Source organism: Thermobia domestica, chromosome 2 (genome assembly GCF_964235325.1).
Source record: "Thermobia domestica chromosome 2, izTheDome1.hap1.1, whole genome shotgun sequence".
Lineage (NCBI taxonomy): Eukaryota > Metazoa > Arthropoda > Insecta > Zygentoma > Lepismatidae > Thermobia > Thermobia domestica.
The window spans coordinates 387133786-387160239 of NC_137455.1; the positions used below are offsets into that span (position 1 = coordinate 387133786).

Consider the following 26454-nt stretch of genomic DNA (forward strand, 5'->3'; position numbering starts at 1 on the left):
ATACCAAAATAAGCAAAATAAATATATTTTAATATCCCGCACTTTACATAATTTCCTTCTGTTTATCAGAACTATATATTAATAATGTCTTAACATATCGTGACAAATTTATCTCCCAAGCTGAAGAATGAATAACATTATTTCGTCAGCCACATTCCTTTGTTCTAAATTCCATTTTGAAATAACGTTTTATATTCTCAAAGTGGAAGTTAACAGCCACAATCAAGGCTAAACGAAGCGGGTTCATGTTTACATTTTATCGTCCTAAGGGGAAAAGGGTTTTAATCAGAAACCGATAAAAATCATTTACCGTACAGGCCTTTAGTATTTCTTACAATAGCTTATTTACCGTACAGACCATTTTTTTTTTCAATACTGTGAAGTATCTGTGAAGTAACTTTCACCTCAAATTTGGTTAAAAATTAAGAAGGGAATATGAGTAAAAAGGGAACATATCCACATAATTAACGAATATTATACAAGTAACAGCTAACAAAATTTATGAACTGCCTCCATGTCAAACTACGAACAAGTGAACGTAATTAAAGTGTCAACTTAGATGCTCGAAATCCTAGATCTAGCGCACGTTGGTATTCATTTAGTTCTAGATAGTCTTGGAAAGTACCGTAACGGAAGTAACGCGTTACTTTTTAAGTAACGTTTCCTAGTAACGCGTTAAACATTTTTAAGTAACGGATCTACTTTGTGTTACATTTCAGATGAGTAACTACTTACAATATATGTATTTATTTTTTCGGAAACATATGTTTCTTTCCTTTAAGTGAACTTCTCAGAATGGAACAATGAAGCATGAACTATATCAGTGAGCGATAGTCAGTCTCACCAACAAACAGGGAAACAGATGAGATCTTGGAGCCACTTGCTATTTTTGGAAGATGAGTACAGCTTCAGGGAAATGACGTGTACTGATTGCAAGCACCTCGAAGATTTTGTCATAGATTTTGACAGCTCCAAATCAATACATTCAATGAGTAAACTACGAATGCAATGGTTGTCTAGTTTACTTTGGTTAATGTTGTTTTTATAAAGATGGAGAACGAAAATATTTTACCGTTCGAACATTTGAAAAAATACTTTTTTCTTAAAAGCTGAGGATAATGGTGGCCCTGCGGGAAATTCTGTATATATCAACAGCCAGGAGTCCGTCCACAAATTTGAGGAAGCACCTAAAGGTAAGTTTTTTTTAGTAGTTAAACCGAAACAGAATATACACAAACATTTGGGATTATATAATGTTAACAACTTGGTCACTTGTGCTTTTCATAATAATATATTAATGTATTCTTCAATCCAAAAACTAACATCTATTTATCAGGAGAATTAAACAGGGATTGGGAAGCTCTGCTTGCATCTAACTTTACGACTACAGAGATACTATCATGGCATTCACCTAGTAAAAGTCAGGAGAAAGAAGGAAATTTCAACTGGGACGGCCAACTCCGTGACAGGAACAAGACATTCTGAATAGGAGGAACGCTTTCATTGCACCACTTCACTTGGTATTCTCGTTATTTGTGAAATATATGAAAATTGGGGAAATCAAAATGTACAATAATAATAATAATAATAATAATAATAATAATAATAATAATAATAATAATAATAATAATAATAATAATAGTGGTGTTGGTGATAGTAGTAGTACGGAAAATTGAAATAATGAGTTTTTTTTTTTAATTATTTATTTTACATATTCAAAGTTTCAAACCTAAAAGTAACGCGTTACATTTTAGAGGAAAGTACAGTAATTTGTAACCCGTTACACGTTTACTCAACATTGGTTCTAGACATGGATCACTTCACGAATTTTGTTGCTTTAACATTTTTTGTTCTTATATTTCATCTAATTTATTTAACCTTATGTATGAAAATGGATACTATTTTGACGATCTTATGTATTCCGCTTCTAGCTAAGACAATATAAGTTGTGCTCAGTTATTTTATGATTGAAGCAGTCTAGTTTAATTAGTATGAATACAATATGGCAGAAGGTGCTTGAGAAAAACTGTCTAACTCTACTTCTTCAGGAAAGATATGTTCTTTTAATTAATACTTTCTTAGTGCATGTAAGACATATGAGATTATTTAGTACCTTTAAAATGTATTAAAACTTACAGATCCAAAAGTTAACATTTATTTCCTTAATATTATAATATCAATTATATTCTAATATAAAATTTCTTGTTATTATTAGTAATATTAATAGCAGCAGTAAAAGATGAAAACTTCTGCGTCCCATTGCTAGGAAACCGTATGTTGTCCAAAGCGACTGCGTGCACTTGAAAGAGTAAGGTCCTGGCAAGACGCATGTGCCGAAACTTCCCTAGTGTTCTCAGTAGCTTCGTGGCAGTGATTGAAGACGGACGTTCCCATTCCAGCTCCCGCCACGTATCAAGTGCGAGCAGTGATAAAGTTTTTGAATGCACAGGGCACAGCGCCGATTGAAATACATCGTCAGCTGTGCCAGGTCTATGGACCTAACGTCATGAGCAAGCAGCTAATGCCCATCACGATAATGTCCGCCCACACAGAGCTCGCCAGACAACAATCTCCTGCAGCAGTACGGCTGGGACATTTTGGATCATCCACAGTATAGCCCGGACCTCGCTGCGAGCGATTACCATATGTTCTTATACCTCGAGATTCCTGTCAGGTCAGCATCATCATTTTCAGAATGAGACGGGAGCTGGAACAGGAACATCCATCTTCAACTATTGCCACGACGCTACTGTGAGCACTAAGGAAGTTCCGCTCGCGCACGCGCCTTGCTAGAACCTTACTCTCTCACGTGCAGGCAGTCGCTTCGCGCAACTACGGTTTCCTAGTTGTGGGACGCATCGGAAAGTTACTTACTGAATGCACCTCGTATTTAGTTTTGAATGCAATCTTATATATTTAATTTCTCCAGTGAAATCTCTTTATGTTCAACAATTTTCACTTTCTACGTCTTAAATTGGGACGACTAAAATTTCTTTTGATTTTATAGTCCTGAGTTTAATATACATTGTCATTAACCCAAAATCTAACGTTAATTCAACTGTCCACTGTAAATTTGTATTAACTTAATTGTTTTAGTAGGTAAGATGTAAGAATTGAACAGAATTAATAATTTTGCTATTACGTATAATTGTACACATTAAACAACAATACATGATACTTAGATGTATATTAAAAATTCCACTGGAGCATTCGATTTGTGCTTCATAAATATCGTGTTCCGGTTGATTGATTTTGACATCAAATGTAATTTTCTCTTCTTTTACTTATCTTAAAGAAACTAGTTTAAATTTTCTTTTATTATTGATACAATTTTAAACAACACTGAGTTGCCCACATTGAAATGACTTAGAAAAAGAGCAAACGCATATCCCAATTCACTCCTACACTACTTAATAAGTAAGATGCATAATCTTTCGGTTTTTTTTTTCTTCTTTTAATTGGAAGACAGAGACGTATCCAGAGTCTGGGTTAAAAGATTCACGGTAATTAAAAAATAAGATTTAAAAAAATACAAATATACTAATAAATAAAAATTGTATTTTTTTTTATCTGCATACGAAAAGAATACGCTAACCTACAAATTTGCTATTGTCGCACATCTTTGTTTTATCGTTCATCAAAATAACAAATGTTCTATTATAATAGGAGGAGATTCTAACATTTTTCATGTATTTTTAAATCGTTTTGGTTTACCCAATGGAAAATCAAAGAACAATCAATACAGGGTTAAAAAAGAAAAAAATCACATAAGGAAGTAAACATGACATCTAGTTATGGGTCTGGCTATGACAGACACATAAACAGCAAGTATTATGCCGATGCAATAAACAGATGTAGTTTGTTAAGGGAAGAAATAGTTAGTCTTGCATTTTCCCTGCATTATTAATTTTGGTTAATAGCTGTTTGCCCTTGCAAAGCACTATGTAATGAAATAAGACGCAGCATTTACAACGGATAAAAGTATTTCAACACGTTTTCTTTTCATAGTACGAGGGACGTCCACAAAATAAGTGTACTAGGACCTTTGCAGGAAGAGGGAATTCGTTATAGCTATGTTGATGACACTGCCACGAAGCTACAGAGAGCACCAAGAGGAAGCTACTGTAGCTTAGCTCCTCCCCTTTCCAGCGAGCCCAATCACGCGTCAATACGTTCAAAACTGTGGCCACAGTAACGTCTCCCGTGAAATATGTCGATAACATCTGCCATCAAGTGCGAAATTCGCAGCGTTATCCGTTATCTCGTTGTGAAGGGAAAAATCTTCGTAAGCTATGAAGTTTCTAACGAGATCTAATCAGTTTATAGCGAAGGAATCATGAATCGTACGAGTGTTTTTATTTGATGTCGTGAATTTAAAAACGGTTGTACAGATGTGCACGATGAGCAAAAAGTGGAAGACCGTCGACTTTGACTGATTCGCTTATTCCCCTGACTTAATGCCTTCAGACTATTATCTGTTCATCTCCCTGAAGATGCACATGGGTGGGAAAAAATTCAACTGACGAGGAAGTGCAGGTGGAGATAAGAATTGGGCAAAAGACATGGCGGCCGACTTCTTTGACCAAGGCATAAAAAATTAATCCCTCGTCTCACTAAGTGTATCGAGTAGCCATGTAAAAGTTTTTTTATTTTTATTTTTATTATTATTATTGAAACCTACAAGAATCTAGTACACTTATTTTCTGGACGTGCCTCGTACTTACAATGAACTATCATCAACTGCCAATTAGAAATTCACACAAATTTAAGTTGTTGTTGTTTTAATATTCTTTTTCTGGAAGTTGATTTCTAAACAATTCATCTCCTTGCCATAAAACCTCAAAGGGTTTAAACCAATCAGAGAGTGATTTGAAACTGGAAAACGTGTTATCAGCACATTGCTATCACTGCTCGTTTTCTTTTCTTTATTTTAGTCAATTCCCCAATTATTCTTACAACTGGGTGAACGCCATATAGATGGTCTTCCACAACGCTCATCCTCTGAATACTACCAAGACCCACTCATGCCTGACTTTGGTGATTCTATGGCAGCTTAGATCGATTCAGCTACAGCGTTAGTTATTGCAAAGCTTTTTTAAAAAAAAAATCAATGATTCTATTCGTGTTTTCTGTGTGGCGAGGCTACCAGATTACTACTGGCTCTTGACACTAGAAGTCAACCTATTCTAATTCATTCACTACCATAGTAGCTATTTAACGGAAACATCGTGAGTACTTAATTGGTTAAATGTTGCTCAAATGTAGCAGTTAAAAATATTTTTGATATCTTAAACTTGAATCAATTGCCAAAAACGGTATCGTCGAATGTTCTGTCCTTCGCGTTCACCAGATCCCACCCCGATGGTTTATTCAGCATGCAGGATAATAAGAGGCACTTTATGTTTAAAAGAATGTAAACGTCTGTCACCAACGACATGATAAAAACTTATGAATGTTTGACGTTAAGTCTTAGGTTTAACTTTGAGCGAAATTCAATTCGATCTTTTATTTAATATTGTGTGGGAAATTGAACACTTAACGCTATTACACAAGAATAAAGAAAATGACTTCACCAACTGCAGATGCCATTTGCAGTCAGATGCACTAGTATTAGCCAATATTTCCATAAGTACAAGATACGAGTAGTTTAGGAAAGGAATACAAAGATTTTTGTAACAAATAAATAAATAAATAAATAAAATGAACACTTTTCTAACCATTGGAATTTCTTTTCGCGTTTCACTTTCAGCAAATTTGTAATACATTTCTTCTCTTCTCTTCTCTTCTGCTCAATACAAAGACGTCAAGATTACTCAACAAACGTCCTGTTTAGACATTTAAATGATATCCTACATTATGGCACCCAGAACAAGCTCGTTGTTCTGAGGCACGCAGGAGTCATGCTTATATAGTAGGATGGGAACGTAGCCTCTTAGATTTATCAATAATAAGCAACAGTTCTTAGCTATCTTTCAAATTTGCAACCCATTATAATAAATTCAAAACACTCAGGCTGCCTTCACACTAGGATCTTGTGAGCTACTCGCGTGAGCCGTTCATGTGAAACTGTAGTGTGAAGGCATTGAATTCTTCTGAGCCGCTAAAAAGATCGTGATACCAAAATGGCAGCCATGCTAGAGCCAGAAGAAGCTACAGCTTTAATCTTGGCTGTAAATTGAAAGAAAAAAAGGAAAAGAGGATATAGAGCAATGTGGATTCATCCTATAAATCGATCAAGAAGAATGTTCTTTTCCAAGTCTGTTTCCTAAACTGAAAGAAGATGAAAGAAAATTTTTCAGTTACTTCAGAATGTCTATATTTTCGTCTGACGAACTGTAGAATAGTATAAAATGTGAATTTTATCAGAGTAACACCAAAATGAGAAAATTTTTCAATATCAAATATTCATATACTTTCTCCATTCCAACTGAGTTTACGCTCACGTGTGAAGGGCTCTCATAAGATTGCGTTATTTTCTTCCCCGCCAGCAGCCCGCTCGACCCAGCTACTGGTGGGTTGATCTTCATAGCAGCTCAGAGCCGCGGCTCACTTGCACCGAAGCGCATGTGTGAAGGCGCATATTTAAGACAATGTAAAGCTAGCAACTGCAGCTCACGCGAGCGACTCACAAGATCCTAGTGTGAAGGCTATCTTAAGTTTAGATAGTAACAAAATAGAAATTGCCCTAAAAGATGGTGAAAGCAGGATGAAACACATGATGGGTAATGAACTTGAATCTATGGGTAATGCTGCCAATGCACTTATCATAACACTCAAGGGTGAGTTATAGAACGAAAAGGGGAGTCTACTAGCCTACAACATTTATGTGTCATTGACTACTATTCATACAAGTCTGAAAGCGCTCTATTTCATTGCATTTCGACTCATTGGGCACCACTTTTAAACGAATTTATGCTTTTGCAAACAGGAGAATTATTATAATCCTTTTGAGCCACCTCTCCAAAACGTCTATCTTACACCCACATAAAATCAATCTGGATAATACGCATGAAAATGACCACACACGTGTCAAAAGAGCATCCTAATAAAATAGAACTACAACATTTTAATAAAAGCATAGCTACTTTCCAATATGCTATTTTACTTGCGTGAAAGAGATGTCAATCAAGGGATATTTTATTCTAAAGTAAGCGGTCGAAAATAGAAGTTTTAGTTATAATTATAAAAGCAATACGATTTCTTTAAAAAACTATAGAATATAGAACACTAAAATTTCTCTGAATTTCAAACTGACACTTCATGAGCAACTGTCTTTTGTTAACAATTAATATACCCTTATAAATCAACAATTGTGATCTTAAGGATTCGTTTTTAAGTTACTTTAAGAACTGTTAACTAAGAAATAACAATTAACTACTGCTTTCACTTATCACTATTTTTGCAATGATATATGCTGTACACATAAATGCTTAAAATCTCCCCAAAATATCAACAAATCTGCAGTGTTGTTTCAAGTTCTGTTTTGAGTTGCTAGATAATATGGGACTATAGCCCTACGCTTTATTACTTTACCCGAAAGCGAATCCTGGGTACGTCCCTGATGGAAGAAACTTTTATATTTAGAAAAAATATATATGTACCAGATCTATCCTAGTGGTCATACATTCTTATGTCAAAATACCTTAAATCTTACGTACAAAATATACTAAATGCGATCTTAATAATTTAAGCTTAGAATATAATGCTAAGGTGCCTACCCTACTTACAGCCACAACGGGTCACAGTTTGGGCCCACTTGTCCTAGGTTGAGCACCATGAATTGTAACATAAATAATACTCTTAACTTCGCAACAATTTTAATCAATGAAACTTATGTTAAATACTTTTCACTTTTGAACACATGTCTTAGAATATCTTCACATTTAAAAACAATGTTTTTACATCAATACCCAAGACTCACGTATAATTAACAATGCTGTTTTATATTTCTATATATATCTAATTGCAATTTTCTCTTCCAAAAATACGTCAACGAATATACATATATCATATTTATCGATTATCATTAATATAATACTTTAGAAGGCAAATGGAATTTGTGCCACGTTAAGAAATGGTGAACGTGAAAAATTGATATGAAAGGCAATAAAAAGATGAATATGTTTAGTAAACACAAGGAATTAAGAGAGTTTAGTTGTCTACCAGAATCTTCAAACGTACTTATCAGCAACTCAACCCAATGACGAGCGAATGCGTCTACTTAAAAATATCGATGAAAAATAACTACATAACAAAGTTACATACACCCGTAGTACCTCAATCGAGTTCTCAACAAATATTATCTAAATTTGCAAAGCTGTTTAGTTTTTGAAGTTTAGTTGAATATTTTAAAAGAAATGTAAATTTACAACAGCAAAACTTAGTCAGGGTGAAATCTACTGAAATAGACAATACTCAACGACAGATTCGGGATAAAATATTAAGTGCCCGACCTTCATCTACTGGGAATGAATGAAATGAAAAAAAAAAAAAAAAAACCTACTAATTTTGCGATGTTTTTCTTAGAAAATAAACATATCACGTTAAGAAGAAAGAAATCTTTAAGTTTCACGTCTCACGGTTATGCCGGCTAGACTAAAGAGTACGGTGATGATGAGAAATGAATGAAGAAAGTGGGAGGAAACAGGAAAACAACGAGAAAGCCCATCCACACGATATGTGTCCAAAGTTCACTTGGCGCGTTAAGAAGAGTATAGGAGGAAATAAAATTGTATTACGGGCTCAAAAATTGTTCGGTGGCGTTGTGTATTTTCTTGATTTGAAACAGGAATCAATCAATTACTCACGAAAACACATTTACATTTCATCTTGTGCATTGAGTGGTACAGATTCTCATTCTTCGTCTAACAAAGAAGAGCACATCCCTCATACGAGAGAGGGTCCAAATAACAAGAAACATGAGTGCCATAGCAAACAACATTTCTTCCAACTTTGCAATCATATTCAAACATCCAAATAAATAAGTGGTATATCTCCAAATATGGTGTCTCAGGGAAATTTTAAGGAATATTGCTCAAATAACTATGTAGAATACAATTATGCAAACAAATCGTCCTGCGATAAAGGCGACACCAGTGAAAAAGTGGCCAGGCATAAAATTATGTAAACAAATTCATATGCGGTAAAGGGGGAAGAAGTAAAAAGTGGCTAAAGAGATTTTCTATGCGGCGAAATCATTCCTCAGGCGAACAGTTTGAGGAAGGTTGAAACATTACAAGAATAATATGTTTTAACTATAACTCCTGATCAGGCAGGAAACGGTTCTGATATGATGTTTACAATTTTCTATTATTATTTGTTTAACATTCCACGGCTATGCTCCAAGGCTATGGGAGACGGCGATGATGATGATGATGATGATGATGATGAACGAAATAATTTAGAGAAAACGAGAGAACTCCGAGAAAACCCACGCATATGGTGTTTGTCAACAACACACTTGGCAAAAGCTGGAATCGAACCCGGGACCTCACGCACCAGATATATTTACATTGAGATATGTTGATTAGTGATCCGCCGCATTTTTCCCGTAGTTGCAGATGATGGGCACATAATTCTACACATTGTTAATTTCTCGTTGAGTACAGTCGTTTCCATTAGGTTCCTACCGGACTGAATTTTAATGACGGAAACTACATTCTCGTTCTTTTAAATATACAAATACCTAAGACGTGATAATGCTAAATTCAACCTCACGTTTATTATTTATTACTATTCGTTTTTATGCACTGATCAAATTATTAGAGATCCTCATACGTTGTAAAAGCAAGAGGAGTATTTTATTTAACGAATTTTAACGTTTGAAAATAGAAAATATGAAATATCCCTGCAGATTCACAGTTAGGCCCTTACAGAACAATCGTCACTATGAAAAAGGCGAACTAAATTTCTTCTACAAGCAGGATAAGCGAGAAGTCTTTGGACATAGGGCAATCTTCACACTATATTATTTCTTTAAAGATCAGTATCGGGTCCATCAAATTCTAAACTAGGAATTATTCTACTACGTTATACATTATCCAAAATTACGAACACTTCGTAACTGAATGACGATCAAGATATTTATGTAATTTGCTTTGCACAAAATTTCAACGAAACACCGATGGAATAGAGTGTTTTTTAAAAAGTAATTTAAAAACTAGCAATTAAATAGAATGAAAGTATATACGACATTAACATAAAGTCTTCTTTCAATAAGAACAAAATATACAGATACAAAAGTGTTCAAATTGTGAGCAAGAGCACATATTCATATTACGCATTTCCTTTGATTCTTTGCATTTTTTGGCACCGAAGTCATATGTGATGTAAATCTAAAGTTAAACGTGAGATCTAAACTCCGCTAAGAACGCCCTCTTCACTACTTGTAGTATCACTTGGCTACTAGGGACCCTTTCGGACTTGATTTAAATATAATACATAAATAATTTCGTTGTTTTTCTTATATATTTGTTGGCAGCTCTAAACTGGTACCAAACTTTGGCGGAACAAAGAAAAAAAGGGCACACCAGAGGATCAAGTTTTTTGCAAGTCACGAAATATGCTGATTAACATTAGGCATCAAGGTAATGTCTTTAAGACGAAAACGGAAATTTGAACTCCTAGAATTCACCTGCATATGGCTCTACACGCACAATTACATAGTGATATACTAACAGATAGTATGTGCAAATTAATCTACTTTAACTATTCTATCAAGCCTTGTTTCCCCTATTGTACTAAAACAATATCAAACAGCAAGGTTATGTGATAATTTATATAAAACACACAATCATATAACAGTTTCAACACAATACCTATGTCTTCATCATACTTCCACTTCATCTGCCAAACTGCCAGGAATGAAAGTTTGACGAAGACACAGTTATGAAAGTTGAAACTGTTGTGACTTTTTTAAACATATTATCACATAGCCTTGCTCAGTATGTTATTGTTTTTATCTACTTTATTCAAAATGCTCATTTATAATATTTGTCTTCATTGCCAGATAGAATTTTAAAAATGAAAAGAAAACAAAAAAGAGAATATGATAAAGTTAAATATCAGCGGATACCAAGTGAGATTTGATTTACGATATCGGACGAATGGTATATCTAAATGTTAAAATAGTTTCAATCCATAGAAAGGGTATAAGCTCATATTTCTGGAAAGTAGGAATTCTATTATTAAGTATATCAGCTAATACCGAAATGGAACATGTAGACTAACAGAATAAAATTGTATAAAGAAAACTAGTTGAAGACTTATGCTTAAGCTATTGATCGCCCAACTAATGCTTTTATTTTTTTTTAAAAAAAAAAAGGTAAAAAATCATTAATCGTAAATATATTACGAAACTATCATGAATTACGAACAAAAAAAGATAACATAGGAAATAGCATGGAAGCAACTGACTTCACAAAGCGAATTTTCAAACCAGACAAACAAATGGAATCACGAATAACGAGTATGATAAGGGATAAATGATCCATGTTTAACACATTGTAATGGAGCCATTAGTAATACTTGAAACTCTTACCTGCTAAGCTCCCAGAATAGAACTGCTACTCTTAGAGTCATACTATATTGTTCTGAGGCGTAAAACACTCTGAAAGGATGACAGACGTGGGTTCGTAGAAAGAAGTAAAACAGATACAGTCGACTGACATCAACAAATTATACGATGCCGTCCTTTATAGTGTGTAATCAGCAGCCATACAATTAAACCGATTCTATTTTATTTCTTTTACTTTTACCATCCTTTCAGGAAGTTTTACATCTGAAAACGAAATAGCAAGGCTCTAACAATGACAATTCTAGTTTTGGAAGCTTATCAGATAAGTTTTAATTCTTTCTCGATTAGGAAAAAAAATCCTCTCAAACAACACAATACAGTCCGTCTCAACGATACAGTTCACTGCACTGATTTGATCGAAGCAATCCTATGTCCAAGGACTCACCACCTCCTGCAGAAGTTGTTAGTAATCAATGATTCACATTCACCCTAATAAATACTTTTTATGCTGCTGATGTCAATGTACCACTTGTCGTGATATTTGTTGCTTTAGAATGTCATCACTTACGACCTGTGTGCCTGATCAACAATTACAAGATGATGAGGGCTGAGGCTCTGATGTCATAAGGAGGTCATCGTCCTCCGGTCGCGGGCGTCCTCTTCTTCCTGGGACCATCGCTCGGTCTACAGCAGTCTCCATGCGGTGCATCACTTTGTCCAACAGCACCTCCACTGCACGGGCCACGTTTTGCCCTGTTGCTGCACTCGTTTCCAAATACACCAAACTATAAGCAAATAAGTAGAATAAATATTTCATTATTTCTTTCAAAATATTTTACTTCAACTCATAACTCACGGGATTTTTTGATATGATGTGATCGTTCTTTTCAATACACTGGGCACAAATACGTACCCTCGAAGCGAACTACTTAACCACCCCATTTTCCCCTCGCAGCAAGAGTCCAATTGAGTGATGAAAATATCGAAATAACTTTTGGCAACCGGGAGGGAATTTGATTCCTTTCCACAACTGCAGAGAGCAATATAAAGTCTGAAAAATTTACCAAAAGTGGTTAGGTAGTTGCTGAATGTACAGATTGCAGAAACAACTTATCTTATATTCAGTGGCAAAGCTTCCAACAAAATCTTTATGAAAATGAAAACTACCTGTAGATCGCTTAATACATAGGTATGAAATAAAATTTGAATGATTCAATTATTATATAACAACACTATCTAAAAATGTCAATTTACCAATCTGTGTTTATACAGGGTGATTCAGGAGAAATGTCACATAATTTGTGAGGTGAAAATAAACCGAAAAAGTCCTATGAACATGTGTCCGATTTTCAATCGTTACGGAACTGGAGTGGGTTGAAGACCACATACATCCATGAATGATTATGAAGACAAGTGTGAATATTACTTTCCGAAATGCTGTGTAGGCACTGTGCTGGATAGAATAGTGGCGGGACAAATGACTGATCCATCATACAAGATGTGTTGGGGTTCTCCAACAGATGACAGCACTGTGACGTCACACCGAGGCAATAGCTGCAAGCGTACCCAATGTGCAATCGTAGGTTGGATCAGTGAGCAGTTGTGAGACCGTGTGCGTGTCGCGCTTGAGTGCTGCACCAATTCATTCTACCAATTATCCCAGTATCTAAATAGCATATTTCCTCAACGGTGGATTGGCCGTGGTGGACCCATTAATTGGCCTCCCAGATCACCCGACCTAACCCCATTAGACTTCTGTTTATGGGCTTGGTTAAAGGCGGATGTATACGCTACGAAGGTGAATATACGAAAAAAAAAAAAAAAAAAAACTTGTCGCTCGCATTACCGACGCTGTTGCCCGCATTAAAGCCCGCCGAGATAATGTTCGATGTGCAACACACGTTGACATGTACATTGAGATGGGTGGGGAACTTTCTGAATATCTCTTGTAGGATGGATCAGTCATCTGTCTCACCATTATTCTATCCACCACAGTGCTTACACAGCATTTCGGTAAGTAATATTCTCACTTGTCTTACGTAACGATCGAAAATCGAACACATCTTCATAGGACTTTTTTGGTTTATTTTCACACTTAAAATCACCTCACAAATTATGTGATACTCCTCCTGAATCACCCTGTATAAGTACTATTTTCACAATAAAATAATTATACATGCATCATCTGTTTCAACAGATTTCAATTATACACAAATAATCCCTCAACAAAGAAAAAGAACTTACCCATACTCTTTGGCCATTTCCTTCGCTCTCTCCTCGCTAACCTGCCTTTGATTTTCTAAATCCACTTTGTTTCCGCACAAAACTACGTCAGGGTTTTCGCAGTAAGCATGGGTCTAGAGGGGGAAGAAAGAAATTAAAAAGAACTCCTCAGAATATCAACACTAATAAACACAGACAAAAATTACTACATCTTCCGTAACGGAGAAGACAACAGCAGTATCATTTACCATCTGTTAGCTACATGTCTCCACTACAAATAACTATTCACTAGTTCTGTGAAACAGTCAAGATCGTCTGCTACATCCTTTTGTGAAATAATCAAGATTGCCTGCTACGTCGTTTTGTGAAATAGAATCAATATCTGCTACATTAACGAGAAATGAAATCTAAGTTTTACGTCCCACGGTTATGCCGGCTAGGCTAAAGGAGACGGTGATAATAAGTGAATGAAATGGTGAAATAAAGAAAGTGGGAGGAAACGGGGGAAACTCGAAAAAATCTACGCACACGTTTTTTGTCCACTTGGTGCAAGCTGGGATCGAACCAAGGACCCCGTCACCAGACGAAAATGCTGTACCACTGAGCTACCGCGGCCCCGGTTGACGAGAAATGTTTGCATTTTAACGAAAAAGTGAATCATCATTTACCAGCCACTTTTAGAGGGAAAACTGTCGATCGAAGTACGAGAAATAGGTAGGAAGCAAAATTTTGAGCTAGGAAAAGGACAGAGTGACTATTGAGGATGAACCTCGCAGTTGTTATTCACTGTATATGGCAGCTGAGAAACCTTGGTAATAAATAGATGAATTTGTTGTAAATTATTAATTTCACAATTTTTTTTTTATTCAAAATTCAAACCCAATGCGTTGTTTTAGACACGATGGAATAAAAAGCAGTTCACACTCTAATGCGTAGCTATTGTATAGCTGAGCGACGCATTACAAAATGTTCTTGAGAATGTTTTAAGGGTTACTGGTTTGTATCAGATGATTTAAAATTTACCAAATCTAAAAAGAAAGAAAAAAAAATCGAATCGTTTTTGGATAAACAAACATATAAATATATAGTAAAGGAGACATTTTGTGAGTAAGTTTATATGGATTATAGTAAAATGTGTCGTTAAAATATGTGTGCCTCGGATCGTCGAAGCTTTACCAATTGTAGTTTGTACTTTCATATTTTGTGTAAAATTAATATATCAGATAACATAATGTGCAGTCTTTATGAAACAGTGTCCGATAGATTATTGTATGATGCCTATATGTAGATACATTGAAATGAAGATTCTAATTTCTCTTATTAAAACAGCTTTCTACGAATTACTATGGTATAAAGATGATTTTTAATAATAGTGAAATACGGTAAATGAATATATAGTAGATATAAATATAATAATATGTGATGAGTGTATGCTAATTATAAATATAAATTGATGAACAGGCTGTTAAAAGAGAGTTCGGAATTGATCTTCAACTAAAACTGTTAATATGTTGTTTATTGAATAATGCATCATCAATTTGACATCACAAGGAATTATAGGCTGCTAGTTGACCTTCTGATATAGTATTCGTTACTGTGGAAGTCTCAATCAACACCAGAACCTAAAATATGATTTGTAATTAACCCTTCTACACTGTGGTGAAAGTGGGATATAACAACACTACTCGTGCAGAACGAGTAAAAAAATTCCACGAACCTGGCATGTTTGTAGTGGGGATGGTTCTGTGCGCTGTTTTGATCACAAGTTGCATAGGACTATGCACTTTATACAAACGATCCACAAAATACCATATGTTGGAATATTATATTAACGTGCACATTTTTTTTTCTTTTTTTTTTCAAAATTTCACTTGTTTTTAAATTAAGTTACGTGTCCGTACTGTAATAAGTAAACTGAGTCAATTACTGTCCGGTCACCTACTTGTTTTACTAGATTCTAATCTCGAACGGATGAAAGAGATGCAATCTCACGTATTTGTAATTTTAGAGTTGCCAAGTTTTATGTATAAGAAGTTCATTTTCCTTGACTTGAAGAAATATATAGAAAACTAGTTGAAATGCCCGTTCTTCACACGGGAACAATAAATTTATAGAAACCTTCTCCCCCCTTACGATACACATTTTAGTAATATTGTAATTATAAAACTCGTAAGATACTTAGGAGGGTGATTCAGGAAGTAATGCCTCCAAGATGATACATTTATTTGTTTGACAGATAGCACCGACACAGGCATCAGTGGAAAGCTTGCAATGTCAAATATAAATGGTGGCATCATTTTTCAACATAGTCCCCATTACGGGCAATACAGCTGCGCCAACGCGAAACAAGGTTTTTCATGCCGTCGGCGAATAATTGTGGTACCTGCTGGCGACACCATTATCGAACTCCTGCTTTCACCTCCGCGTCGCAACTGTAGCGTTGGCCCTTATGGTAATCCTTAAGTTTGGGGAAGGGCCAAAAGTAGCAGGACGCAAGATCCGGACTATAGGCAGGATGAGGCAAAATGTCAACAACACTTTCCCAGCAGATGGGACAACCTTTGTATTTTAATTTTCTGTGAACAAGGATTACGGGGAGAGCCGGAAGCTTGAAAGTGAAAGGATCATTCACAAATCAGAATTTTTTAAATACCCGAATCTGTAAGTGACAGTATAAAGAAACAATAAAGACCAAAAAAAAGTTCCAAATCTTACTTCACGTTGTTTTTATTTTATATTCCACAGCTGCCACAGTCAAAATTGCCGCAGAAATAACCATTTTATAGTTACGTCTTTGTGTAAAGTTTATGACGAATTTAGCTATTGTCTAAATGATGTTCGTGCTGCTGGTGGTAGACACATAGGGCATTTGTAATAGCATAGCTAAAACTTTAAGACATTGTACGCGTTTTGCAATTTATCCCATTTGTGTACGATGTTTTTATCAATACATATGAACTTCTAAAATGAGGTGATTGTTTTTGAAACATCCTGTCCTCACATTCATCATTCATCGAAGTTACATATATTACAAACAATCGTTGAAAACGCATTTTGCAATTTAAAATTAAAAAAAAAAAAAAAATCCACTGCCTCCTACAACTGTTCCTCTTTAGGAAAACTGACAAGAAAAACAGAAAATAAAACAGTTTTCACTTACTTGGCGAGCACGAAATCCCTGACATTTGCAAGTTTTCCAGGTGAGGATCTCCAAATTTCGAGATCTATATATAATGTAAAAGTTCAGTTATATTTTTCTCCACTTACTATGTATATAAATGTTTAGTGCATGCGTAGGTAGAGAACTTTGCAAAACTAATGTATTTTATAAATTATTCTCATCAAACAGCCTGGTAAGGCAGAAAGAAAAATAGGTTCTAAGTTCCCTGCTTACTTCTTGACTTTTCCAGGCTTTTGTCTGATTTTCGAAAAAATTCAATTATTCTTCCAGGACTTTCTACGAGTATCCTGAATTTCCTGACATTTTCAGATTTTCCAGGTCGGTGAAAATCCAGTAAAAGTTGATATATTTAATATTTTCTACGGAATAAAATAAGAAAGTTTTATTTATGTTTTTTAAAAGTACATGTCCCATGAAATGCGTAACTAATTATGAGACGAATATATCTCATTTTTCTTTTTTCTTACTGTCCTTAAAACATATATCATAGACACACCTCATGTTTCATCAACAGAAAAGAAATGATTACTACAAAATAAAAGTAAGAAAAGGAACTTACTGACCAACGATTTAAATTTTTAACACAGCTGCATGTTTCGCCCCAGGGAATATGAAGGCGACAGTTAAAAATATAAGGAAAATGAAATGAACGTCCAATGATTATGCCCTTTAGGCTAAAGGAGATTATGATTAAGGCAAATGAATGATGATGGAAGAACTGGTGGAATGAGAAAGATGGAGGAAACGGGAGTACTCTGAGAAAATCCACGGACACGATGTCGTCCATCACAAACTTACTAACCAGGGATCGAACCAGGGACTCCATACACCAGAGGTAAGCACTCTACCATTGAGCCACCGTCCTCCAAAATATACGGAAAGGAAAAAAATGAAATCTTTAAGTTTTACGTCCCACGCTTATGCCGGTTAGGCTAAAGGAGACGGTGATGATGAGTGATGAATGAAATGGTGGAATGAAGAAAGTGGGAGGAAACGGGAGAACCCCGAGAAAACCCACGCACACGGTGTTTGTCCACCACAAAGTTCACTTGGTGGGGGCTGGGATCGAACCCGGGACCCCAAGCACCAGAGGTGAACGCTCTACCACTGAGCCACCGCGGCCCTATACGGAAAGGAATTGGGCGCATGAAGAGTAAAGTGAATGTTAGAATATTAAACTAGGTATAATAGAATGTAAATGAAGCTTCCTTTTTGGTAGTCCTGCCTTCATCAAACATGATAAATCATAGTGAAGTGCAGTACGGCATTATCTTCGCTTTCATGTTTTAATCTTCGCTGATGATGAAACTCGAAATATTTCGAAAATTCGAAATCTTTAGAACAGTGACAAAAAGCGCATATGAAGTAAGGAAATTTCTTACCATATTTCTTAACGACTTTACAAGTTCAGCTGCGGAACTGTCAGCAATCCAACTGCTTGGTGCAAGTGGTTGCTAATTGCCCTACAGAAAAATGTATAAGAAGAGAATACAGAAGCTTCCCTTAAAGTAAGGTAACTGTTAGACTCTCGCTAATCCGGCCATTTCTTGCAAAGTACTGGATTATTGAGTGTGTCTGAAATTGAATTTAACACATACAGTGCTATATTTAATTAAATTGTAAGGTTATACACATTATCACAGAAAAAATAGAGAAACTTAATGCTTGAGACTGTAGTAGATTATCACTCACTATGAAACCTGTCCCACATTTTTAGTTGAAGCAATGAAGATGCTCGACGGCGACATCTATTATCACGCAACTGCTTTACAAGCAGCAACTTTTAAAGGGACCCCACAATAGTATTGTATTTTTCTGCAGCTACGGTATAAACAAATATCGTTTACTACGTTATGCGGCAGACACCAGATGTGAGACAGGATTACTGAGAGGGCGGATTAGCAAAAGTCTACTATATATATATAGTTACGTGGAGAAATAGCCTACGTTGACGTAAAATGAAAAGAACTGTTAAGAAATCTTTCATGGCCCGTTTCTAATTTCTGACGACCGCAAGCCACATATAAAATAGTAGATGAAGAAATAAAAAGGCACTATACCCGTAATTGGATTAGCCAGTTCCTCACATCCAAGAAAGACTGTTCACTGGTTAAATCAAAAAGAAGAAGAAATCCCATTGCGTCTCTGTAGAAAGTGGTTGTTAGACTACGAAACCTAAGGAAAAATCTTGCATATTAGTAACATTCATAGAAAAAATATTAGTTAAATTTGTGAATTGAATTAGTACTAATTAATATACTAGCACTACAACAAGCAGTTATATGTTGTTACTACTGAAGCTCTTCATTTATACAAACCTGTTAAAAAGTAAAGCATGCTTAGTTAGTACTCTACATTAGGATTCATCAATAGTTGATTTCTTAATACGTTTGTTAAGTGTTTATTTCATTCAAATATAAAATAGGAACGTTAGAAAATTAGAATTATAAATTGTTTTTCAATACTACTTTATACCACTCCCTCTAATTTCTACCAAATATTGAAACTACAGTTAATACGGGAAAGAAAATTCAATATTTTCTTAACTTATTCCCGTTTTTGTAATATTGTCTGGTATTGTTTCAATTACTTGCAGAAGAGCATTGTGAATATTAAGAGACGTTTCTCTTATTTTGTTGTATTCAATTTATACATTCAACTTCTTAATACAGAAATATCACACGTCTGGTAACTTAATTCTTCCCACGAATGCAGATTTGTTATGTACATTCATCTTAATGTATCTCTTTTGACAGTTCCTGGTGTCAATGATTTCGTATTTTATGCATACAGACAGTTCACCTCTTAAAACAGAATTTAAATATCAACCAAGGACATCTATGCAATACACATGAACTTTCTAGGAAATGAAATGAGATTCTGAGTTCGACGTTCTGCAAATTAAGGAATGGATACGAAATGCAAGTGAATAATAATAAGAATTGGAAAGAACGGGAAACAATGAGAAAACCCACGGAAAAACTTCCGTCATGAAATTACATGACCTGGATTGAAAAAGGGAACAGTTTTAACTATTTAGGATTATCTGTATACACCAGAGGCAATAGCTCTCCTACTAGCTATGGTGCTTCATTATGAATCTTCTCGAGTTACAATTAACCATACCATTCGCAAGGGATTTAATCTACTGGATTATCCTTTAAACGTATTTTCATTTCTATAATATAATAACCATTATTTTTATCATGTGTGTGTAATGCACCCTACAACGGTACTAACGATCAAATTCACATTTCGCATTCATAGCAAATTTACAATACAATAGGCGTGAAACTACAGTGTCGATTCATAGTGTCTGTAAACATTTTTCTGTGGGTTTACAAGGCAAATTGCATCTTAGCACTGTCACTGGTTTATTCAAAACGCATTTACAAGGAAAACTACATCTGAGCAAAAGCATTCATTAACTATGTGTATAGATCTAAATAACGAACATATTTAAGTGTTGTATCACTTATTCAAAGTATGTGTGCATCAAATCTAGCTATTAGCTTTATATATTTACTTATCACTTACTTTCAAATGAGTTAACATGACAAATTCAACGAAAAATGTAAACTGTCTTACATGTTTATGTTTTCGAAGGTTTGAACTTTCAGCATCATCTATGACTTACAATTTGGAAGGTTTATTTCTTTTATTCTAATTTAGTTCACTTATCGTCTTGCTGCTCCTTATAAATAATCTATATACATGATATACATATTTCATTTGCTGTAAGCTTGCACAAACATTTATCTCTACAGTGATAGAAAAATTAATCATTTTATGCTAATTCATTACTTCTTTCTTTTATATCTTGTAATTATGTCTGATATCTCGGGGATAGGAGACATCGACAAGCCCCAAGATCTTCCACTTTTACTTTTTTCGGTGCCTCTTTATCTGACCGGATTTTACACTTCTCAAAGGTTATATGTAGATTGTATCTACATAATGTCACAATCCCTGACAACGAAAAAAACAAGGGATATTACCGATCATTTGGTTAGTTTGGAACTCACAATTTTTTCTAATACCCCACGAAAACTTACAATACTTGGTGACATTGGTGACTTTAGTATTCTAAGTCGAACAAAATTTACTAGCAAAGGCTTTTCAAATATCCTAACATTGACATCTTTATGAAAGTACTCAGAATGCTTCTGTCATAATTTTGTTTGAAAAACATTCGGCTGTAAATGATTGTTTCGGCAACTCTGTCTTGTTAACTTCGAACACTAACTGTATGATGAACTTTAGTCTTCTTACCATGTAATGAAACATATAAGAAGTTGAATACATGTTGCAACTACTTTTAACATGGAAGCTCTTGTACAAGCTTAAAGCATATGAAGAACAGATCTGAAGTTAAAATCTTACCTTCTATCCTGAACCGGTGCTACTATCTGGAATTTTGTCTCTCTATATTTCGGCCCTCTCTGTAGCCATTACGCGTGCCTGGTATAACAATCAGAGTTCGAACCATGGTGTCCCTGTTCGGGCGCCAATGTAAATCGGAATATGACTGCATTACTTTTTGTTGTTTTGTTCCTTGCTCTATAAAAGGAACGTGACATTCCGACTTACATTTCACAGGCACGCGTACATTGCCATAGAGAGGCCCGAAATACGGTAAAAGATGAAATCTAAAACGGAGCACCGGTTCAGACCACAGGGTAAGATTATTAATATGTACCCTATATCATCTATTAGTATGTATATAGATCTGAAGATTGGTTCTAAAAGGATCAACATCAAATTTTGACAAATTATATTTCAGATGAATTAACTAACACTATCTCTTTTGTACTGCCCATACTAGCTTCGAATTTAGCTACAACTGTGAATAAGCATGAAATCTAAAGTACAGTAATATATATATATAAATTAATAATAATTTCTGATACAATTTGGACAATTGTCTGATACAGACATTTTTTTAAAAATAAAAACTCTCAAGTGTAAGTTAAGTCTTTAGAATTTTGACGAAGTCCTTTTAGAACCAAGCAACAGAGTTAATGCCTCTCCATATTTATATTAGACATGCAATGCATTGCCCTCCTCTCTGATAAGTTCCGCTAAACAAAATATTAAATTGTATTTCAAAATAACGCTCCACTAGCTAAGTTACTACTTCGGCTGTGAGCTACGTTAGCATTCTGTTAGTCTACTCTGTCCCCTATAGACATGCTATATCAATCCGCAAACTGACCAAGCATTTGTTACATTATAACGAAATAACTGCCTTCTCTCTTCAATTGTCCTCATGCAGTTACCAAGTCAAATCTAACGTCTTTAAGTGAGTGCGTATTCCCGCTCGCATCATTGTATCAGCAAAACCTAGGAAAGAGCATTTAGAGAATACTAATACATATTCTTGCTTAGTTCGTGAAGTATATTACATTAACCGTATGTATATATATCATGCAGCAACTGGTTCATTTCATTCCCAGTGCATTGCTATCTAAATGTGAAAACTTTGATGACAAAAATATATACTCATTGCAGGAACAATTATTGATCCTCCTACGTAATCTGTATCCGGGGAAATGGATTGGTCACAACCACAGATTCATCTGGAATATGTTAGATTAGATGTAACAGTAGTTACACAAATTAACTCTAATACATATTTCAAATTCTACTTGAACAGACGACCCGATACTGGTGTCGGTTTTGACAAGTGTACAGCAAGAAATGCGGCGAAAATATTTTTCGTTGCATCTGCAGAACCATCTTGTATATTATTACTCAGATATTGTTTACATATACAGACCTAATAAACAGTTTCGTATGTTTATTCTAGCAGAGATGTGAAACATTTATAACATAAGAGGTAATTTCGACGTATCTTTGTGCAAGAATTTCGCCAAATATTTAATTATTATTATATTCAATCTAACATATAACACTAATAATAATAATAATAATAATAATAATAATAATAATAATAATAGAAAGAAATGTCTCAGAACTATGCTTTAAGAGTTAAAATAACATACAATAAAGTGAACAACGCTAAATTGATTAAAAACACAAAACAAACAAAAATGTAGGTAAATAATTGAGTCATTCTGACTTATATCATGCTAGTTATACGGTTAAAATCAACCAAATTGATCAATTAACCACCATATTACGAAATCTGAGCAAATCGATTGCCACCATAAACAACCTTCATTTAGTATTTTCAGGGGATTTCTCACCTATGCTCAGATTTTGTTTATTCGTATAAAACAACTAACAAGAAAAATAAGTTTTATACTATAATGTTCTTTGCGATTACTTCATTATCCATTTTGATAGCTGTAATAAAATTTCCCCTCGAAAACCAGACGTTTTCTTTTAGGTTGTTGTACCTAGTCTTATCATAAATGCTGTCCTAACTTTTGAAAGTGGCTTACTTCTGCTCGTCAAGAGTGGTAGCGTGAAGCGTGAATGATTGTTAGATGAGCTAAAGAAGTGTTCAAGATGGAATGAGGCAAGTATGAAGATCGTGTGGCCGTGGTAGCGTTGCACAAGGTAGGCAAATTATCAGGGGAGACTTTCAAAACCGTCCAGAAGCTGCAAATTAGTTAAAAAAAAAAATCTATTATCACACTATCCAGCGCTTTGTTGAGACAAACTGTGAAAGATCACCCATGACAAGGAAGACCACGCACAGTACGAACACCGGAACTTGTGAAAGAAATGGCGGCGCCTGTCCGAACGAAATCCATTTAGGAAACAGTCAAGTTATGACTCGTGAGCTAAGGATATAAAAAATGTCTATGTCTTGCATGTTAAACAGTGACCTAGGACTCCATATTTACGAACAACACAAAGGACATTTTCTGACAAATAACTGACATGGCAGAGGCTCCTAAAAGCAAATCGATTACTTACGCGTTACGTAGCGAATGGGGACCATCGAATTCCTCTCTGATGAAAAGATTTTCAGTATTGAGGAGAGTTTCAATGCTCAAAATGACAGCCTCTAGAGAAACTGGTGAAAAGGCTCCAAGGATTCAGAGTCAGTATCCTGCCTGAGTCATGGTGCGATGCGCTGTGAGCTAAGAGGGCACAACGGAGTTCCATTTCTGTGAAAAGGGGTTGAAAACACGTCACCCAAGGTGTACCAGGAGATAGTGCTTGAGAGACTAGTCAAGAATTTCACCAATACCCTCTTCCATGGACAGAAGTAAAGCTTCCAGCAGGACTCAGCCCCAGCACATAAGGAACGGGCAACCCAGCAGCGGCTAAAGGCAAATGTTCCGGACTTTATTTCTATTTCAGATTTGCCTTTTGCAAGTCCGTACCTAAACTCTTTTAGATAACAAATTGTGGTCCAAGCTTCAGGAGATGGCTTGCAAGAAGAGACATGCCAATATTGAAAGTTTAAAGAGGTCTCTAAAGGCAGCTACAGATTTTCCAGTTGATATGTTACGTAATGCAATTGATGAGTGGCCACAAAGACTTAAGGACTGTATGCATGCTAATGGTGTCCATTTTGAATAATTGTTTTTGATTTTGGTTCCTAAAGAAATCATGTAACTCATGTTATTAGGATATTAAAATATGTATAACCATTTTGTGTCAATGTACTTAAAACTTTAGGACAGTGTTTATGATAAGACTAGGTAAAACTGACGACAAAGAGACAACATACACTTCGACATTTTATAACATACGTAAATAACGAGTCTTTATGACCTTTCGAAATCCCAGATCTCAGAATACTTTTTGGAAATGAGATAACTAGCTAAAACGTTTTAGTAGTACCTCTTTCTGTCATCTTTGAAGTTCTGTTGAGTAACTCGTACCAGGTTTACTTAATTATTACAAAGCACTGACTCAGAACAATTCTTTTGCTACGTCTTCTTATTTCTCATTGAAAATAATATTTGGTTTACAACTTCTAAAAACTGGACCCGGTCACATTTGGCAGCAATATCATTTAGCATTTTAACACTTGTTTGACATTAAGCTATCGTGTTTTTGCTATAAAAATGACGGTTCACTTCGTGGGCTGCGTAATTCCAATTTTCCATTTCTTGACACTACGAATTTGACACTTAAAACCACCTCCATATATGAACACAATCAAAACTACCTACCATGTTAACCAACTCTGTAGAATGACAAAGTTGATACTTTTCATGATTGTCATTATTTCTCCTCTATTTTGCTTTTCCCGTGCGTTTGTTATATACAAAAAATGGTTTGTTTTTAATTTCATATCCACATAGAACTAAAATACACAAATAATGATTTCCTTCGCTTCTAAAAATGCGATACAGAAATTATAAATTGCCATGCAAATTTATATATATCTGTGGTGTGTGTGTGTGAGAGAGAGAGAGAGAAAACAGATTTACGATTTAAATTAATTCATAAATAAACTTTACATACTAAAAGCAATTGCAATACGTGATTACAGAATTTTCTCTCGGTAACTTCTCTAAAATTGATGCAGATCTAATCTATATACTAAAATTACAATGACGATTTCATATTGAAACTATACCAAAATTATATTTTAAAATGAGTTATACGCGTCTATTCCTATATACTGAATATAGCATGTTTAGTTTTTTTTTTTTTTTTGGCGGGGGGGGGGGACAAATAGCTACACATCAATATGCCCATTAGCATCTCAACAATCGAAAAAGAGGAAAGCAGAAACAGAATTACAAATATCAGGTAGGAATTTAAAAACATTTCTGTTATTTAGCTAATTTCAAGTTTAACGTCCCGTTCAGCAGCTAGGCTATATGAGACGTGGATCTACAGTTTAACAAGAGACCTGAACAACTAGCTCCCATTGGGAATTGAACCTAGGTCTACCACGCTGAATACATACTTCAGTAGGTCCAATATAATAGAATATTTAAATCCGAAAATTATCTATTTTGATAGATGGGCTGGCGTAGTGGCTAGCGCAAATGCCTTTGATACACGTGATATCAGGCTCGATTCTCGGTGGGAGAGCAGAAAATTCAATTTCACAATCCTTCACTTTCATTAATCAGCCGTCTCCTTTAGCCATGGGACATTAAACTAAAAAATACTTCATTTCACTTTGACAGAGAGTCTCCCTCGAAAGAACTTTGTAATTAAGTTTTGTTCTGGAGAGGCATGTACTAAGAGGGAAATCAGAATGTTCTTAAAATCATGTCCCTTGACGTCACAGCTACGTCAGCAAACAATGGACAATAACCAGCACTTTATATGTTCCCTGAAAACCCTAATCGCATGACTATGTTTTTGGAATGATTTCGGCAATGAATCCTGTTTCCATCGACTGCCAGACACTCAATGACGGGTTTCTGCTTCGCCAATATTTCATATATCGTTTAACAGTAGAGACCTGCACGGGTCGGGCTTGGGCGGGCCGACACTGATTTCTCTTCAGGTCGGGCTGGGCTGGGGCCGATTAATTGCAATTCTTTAACAATTATTGACTTTCGTTAAACGATAATTAGAATAAAGGCAAACGTTGAAGAAGTGTGCCTGTGAAAAATGTTAGAAAATGAAACTTAAAATTTATCGG

General features: G+C 35.2%; 1 protein-coding gene across 3 annotated transcripts in view; it reads right to left on the bottom strand.

Annotated features, from left to right (window-relative positions):
- Positions 1 to 386: 386 nt before the first annotated feature.
- Positions 387 to 26454, bottom strand: part of Rab27 (RAS oncogene family member Rab27) — a 35243-nt gene continuing 9175 nt past the window's right edge. For all 3 annotated transcript variants that reach the window (XM_081749500.1, XM_081749501.1, XM_081749499.1), the window contains 3 exons: positions 18980 to 19094; positions 13760 to 13872; positions 387 to 12300 (listed from right to left, as the gene is read on the bottom strand). In XM_081749500.1, the coding sequence (XP_081605626.1) occupies positions 12099 to 12300; positions 13760 to 13872; positions 18980 to 19094 (430 nt within the window). In that variant the 3' untranslated portion in view covers positions 387 to 12098. The remainder of the gene's footprint in view (positions 12301 to 13759; positions 13873 to 18979; positions 19095 to 26454) is intronic.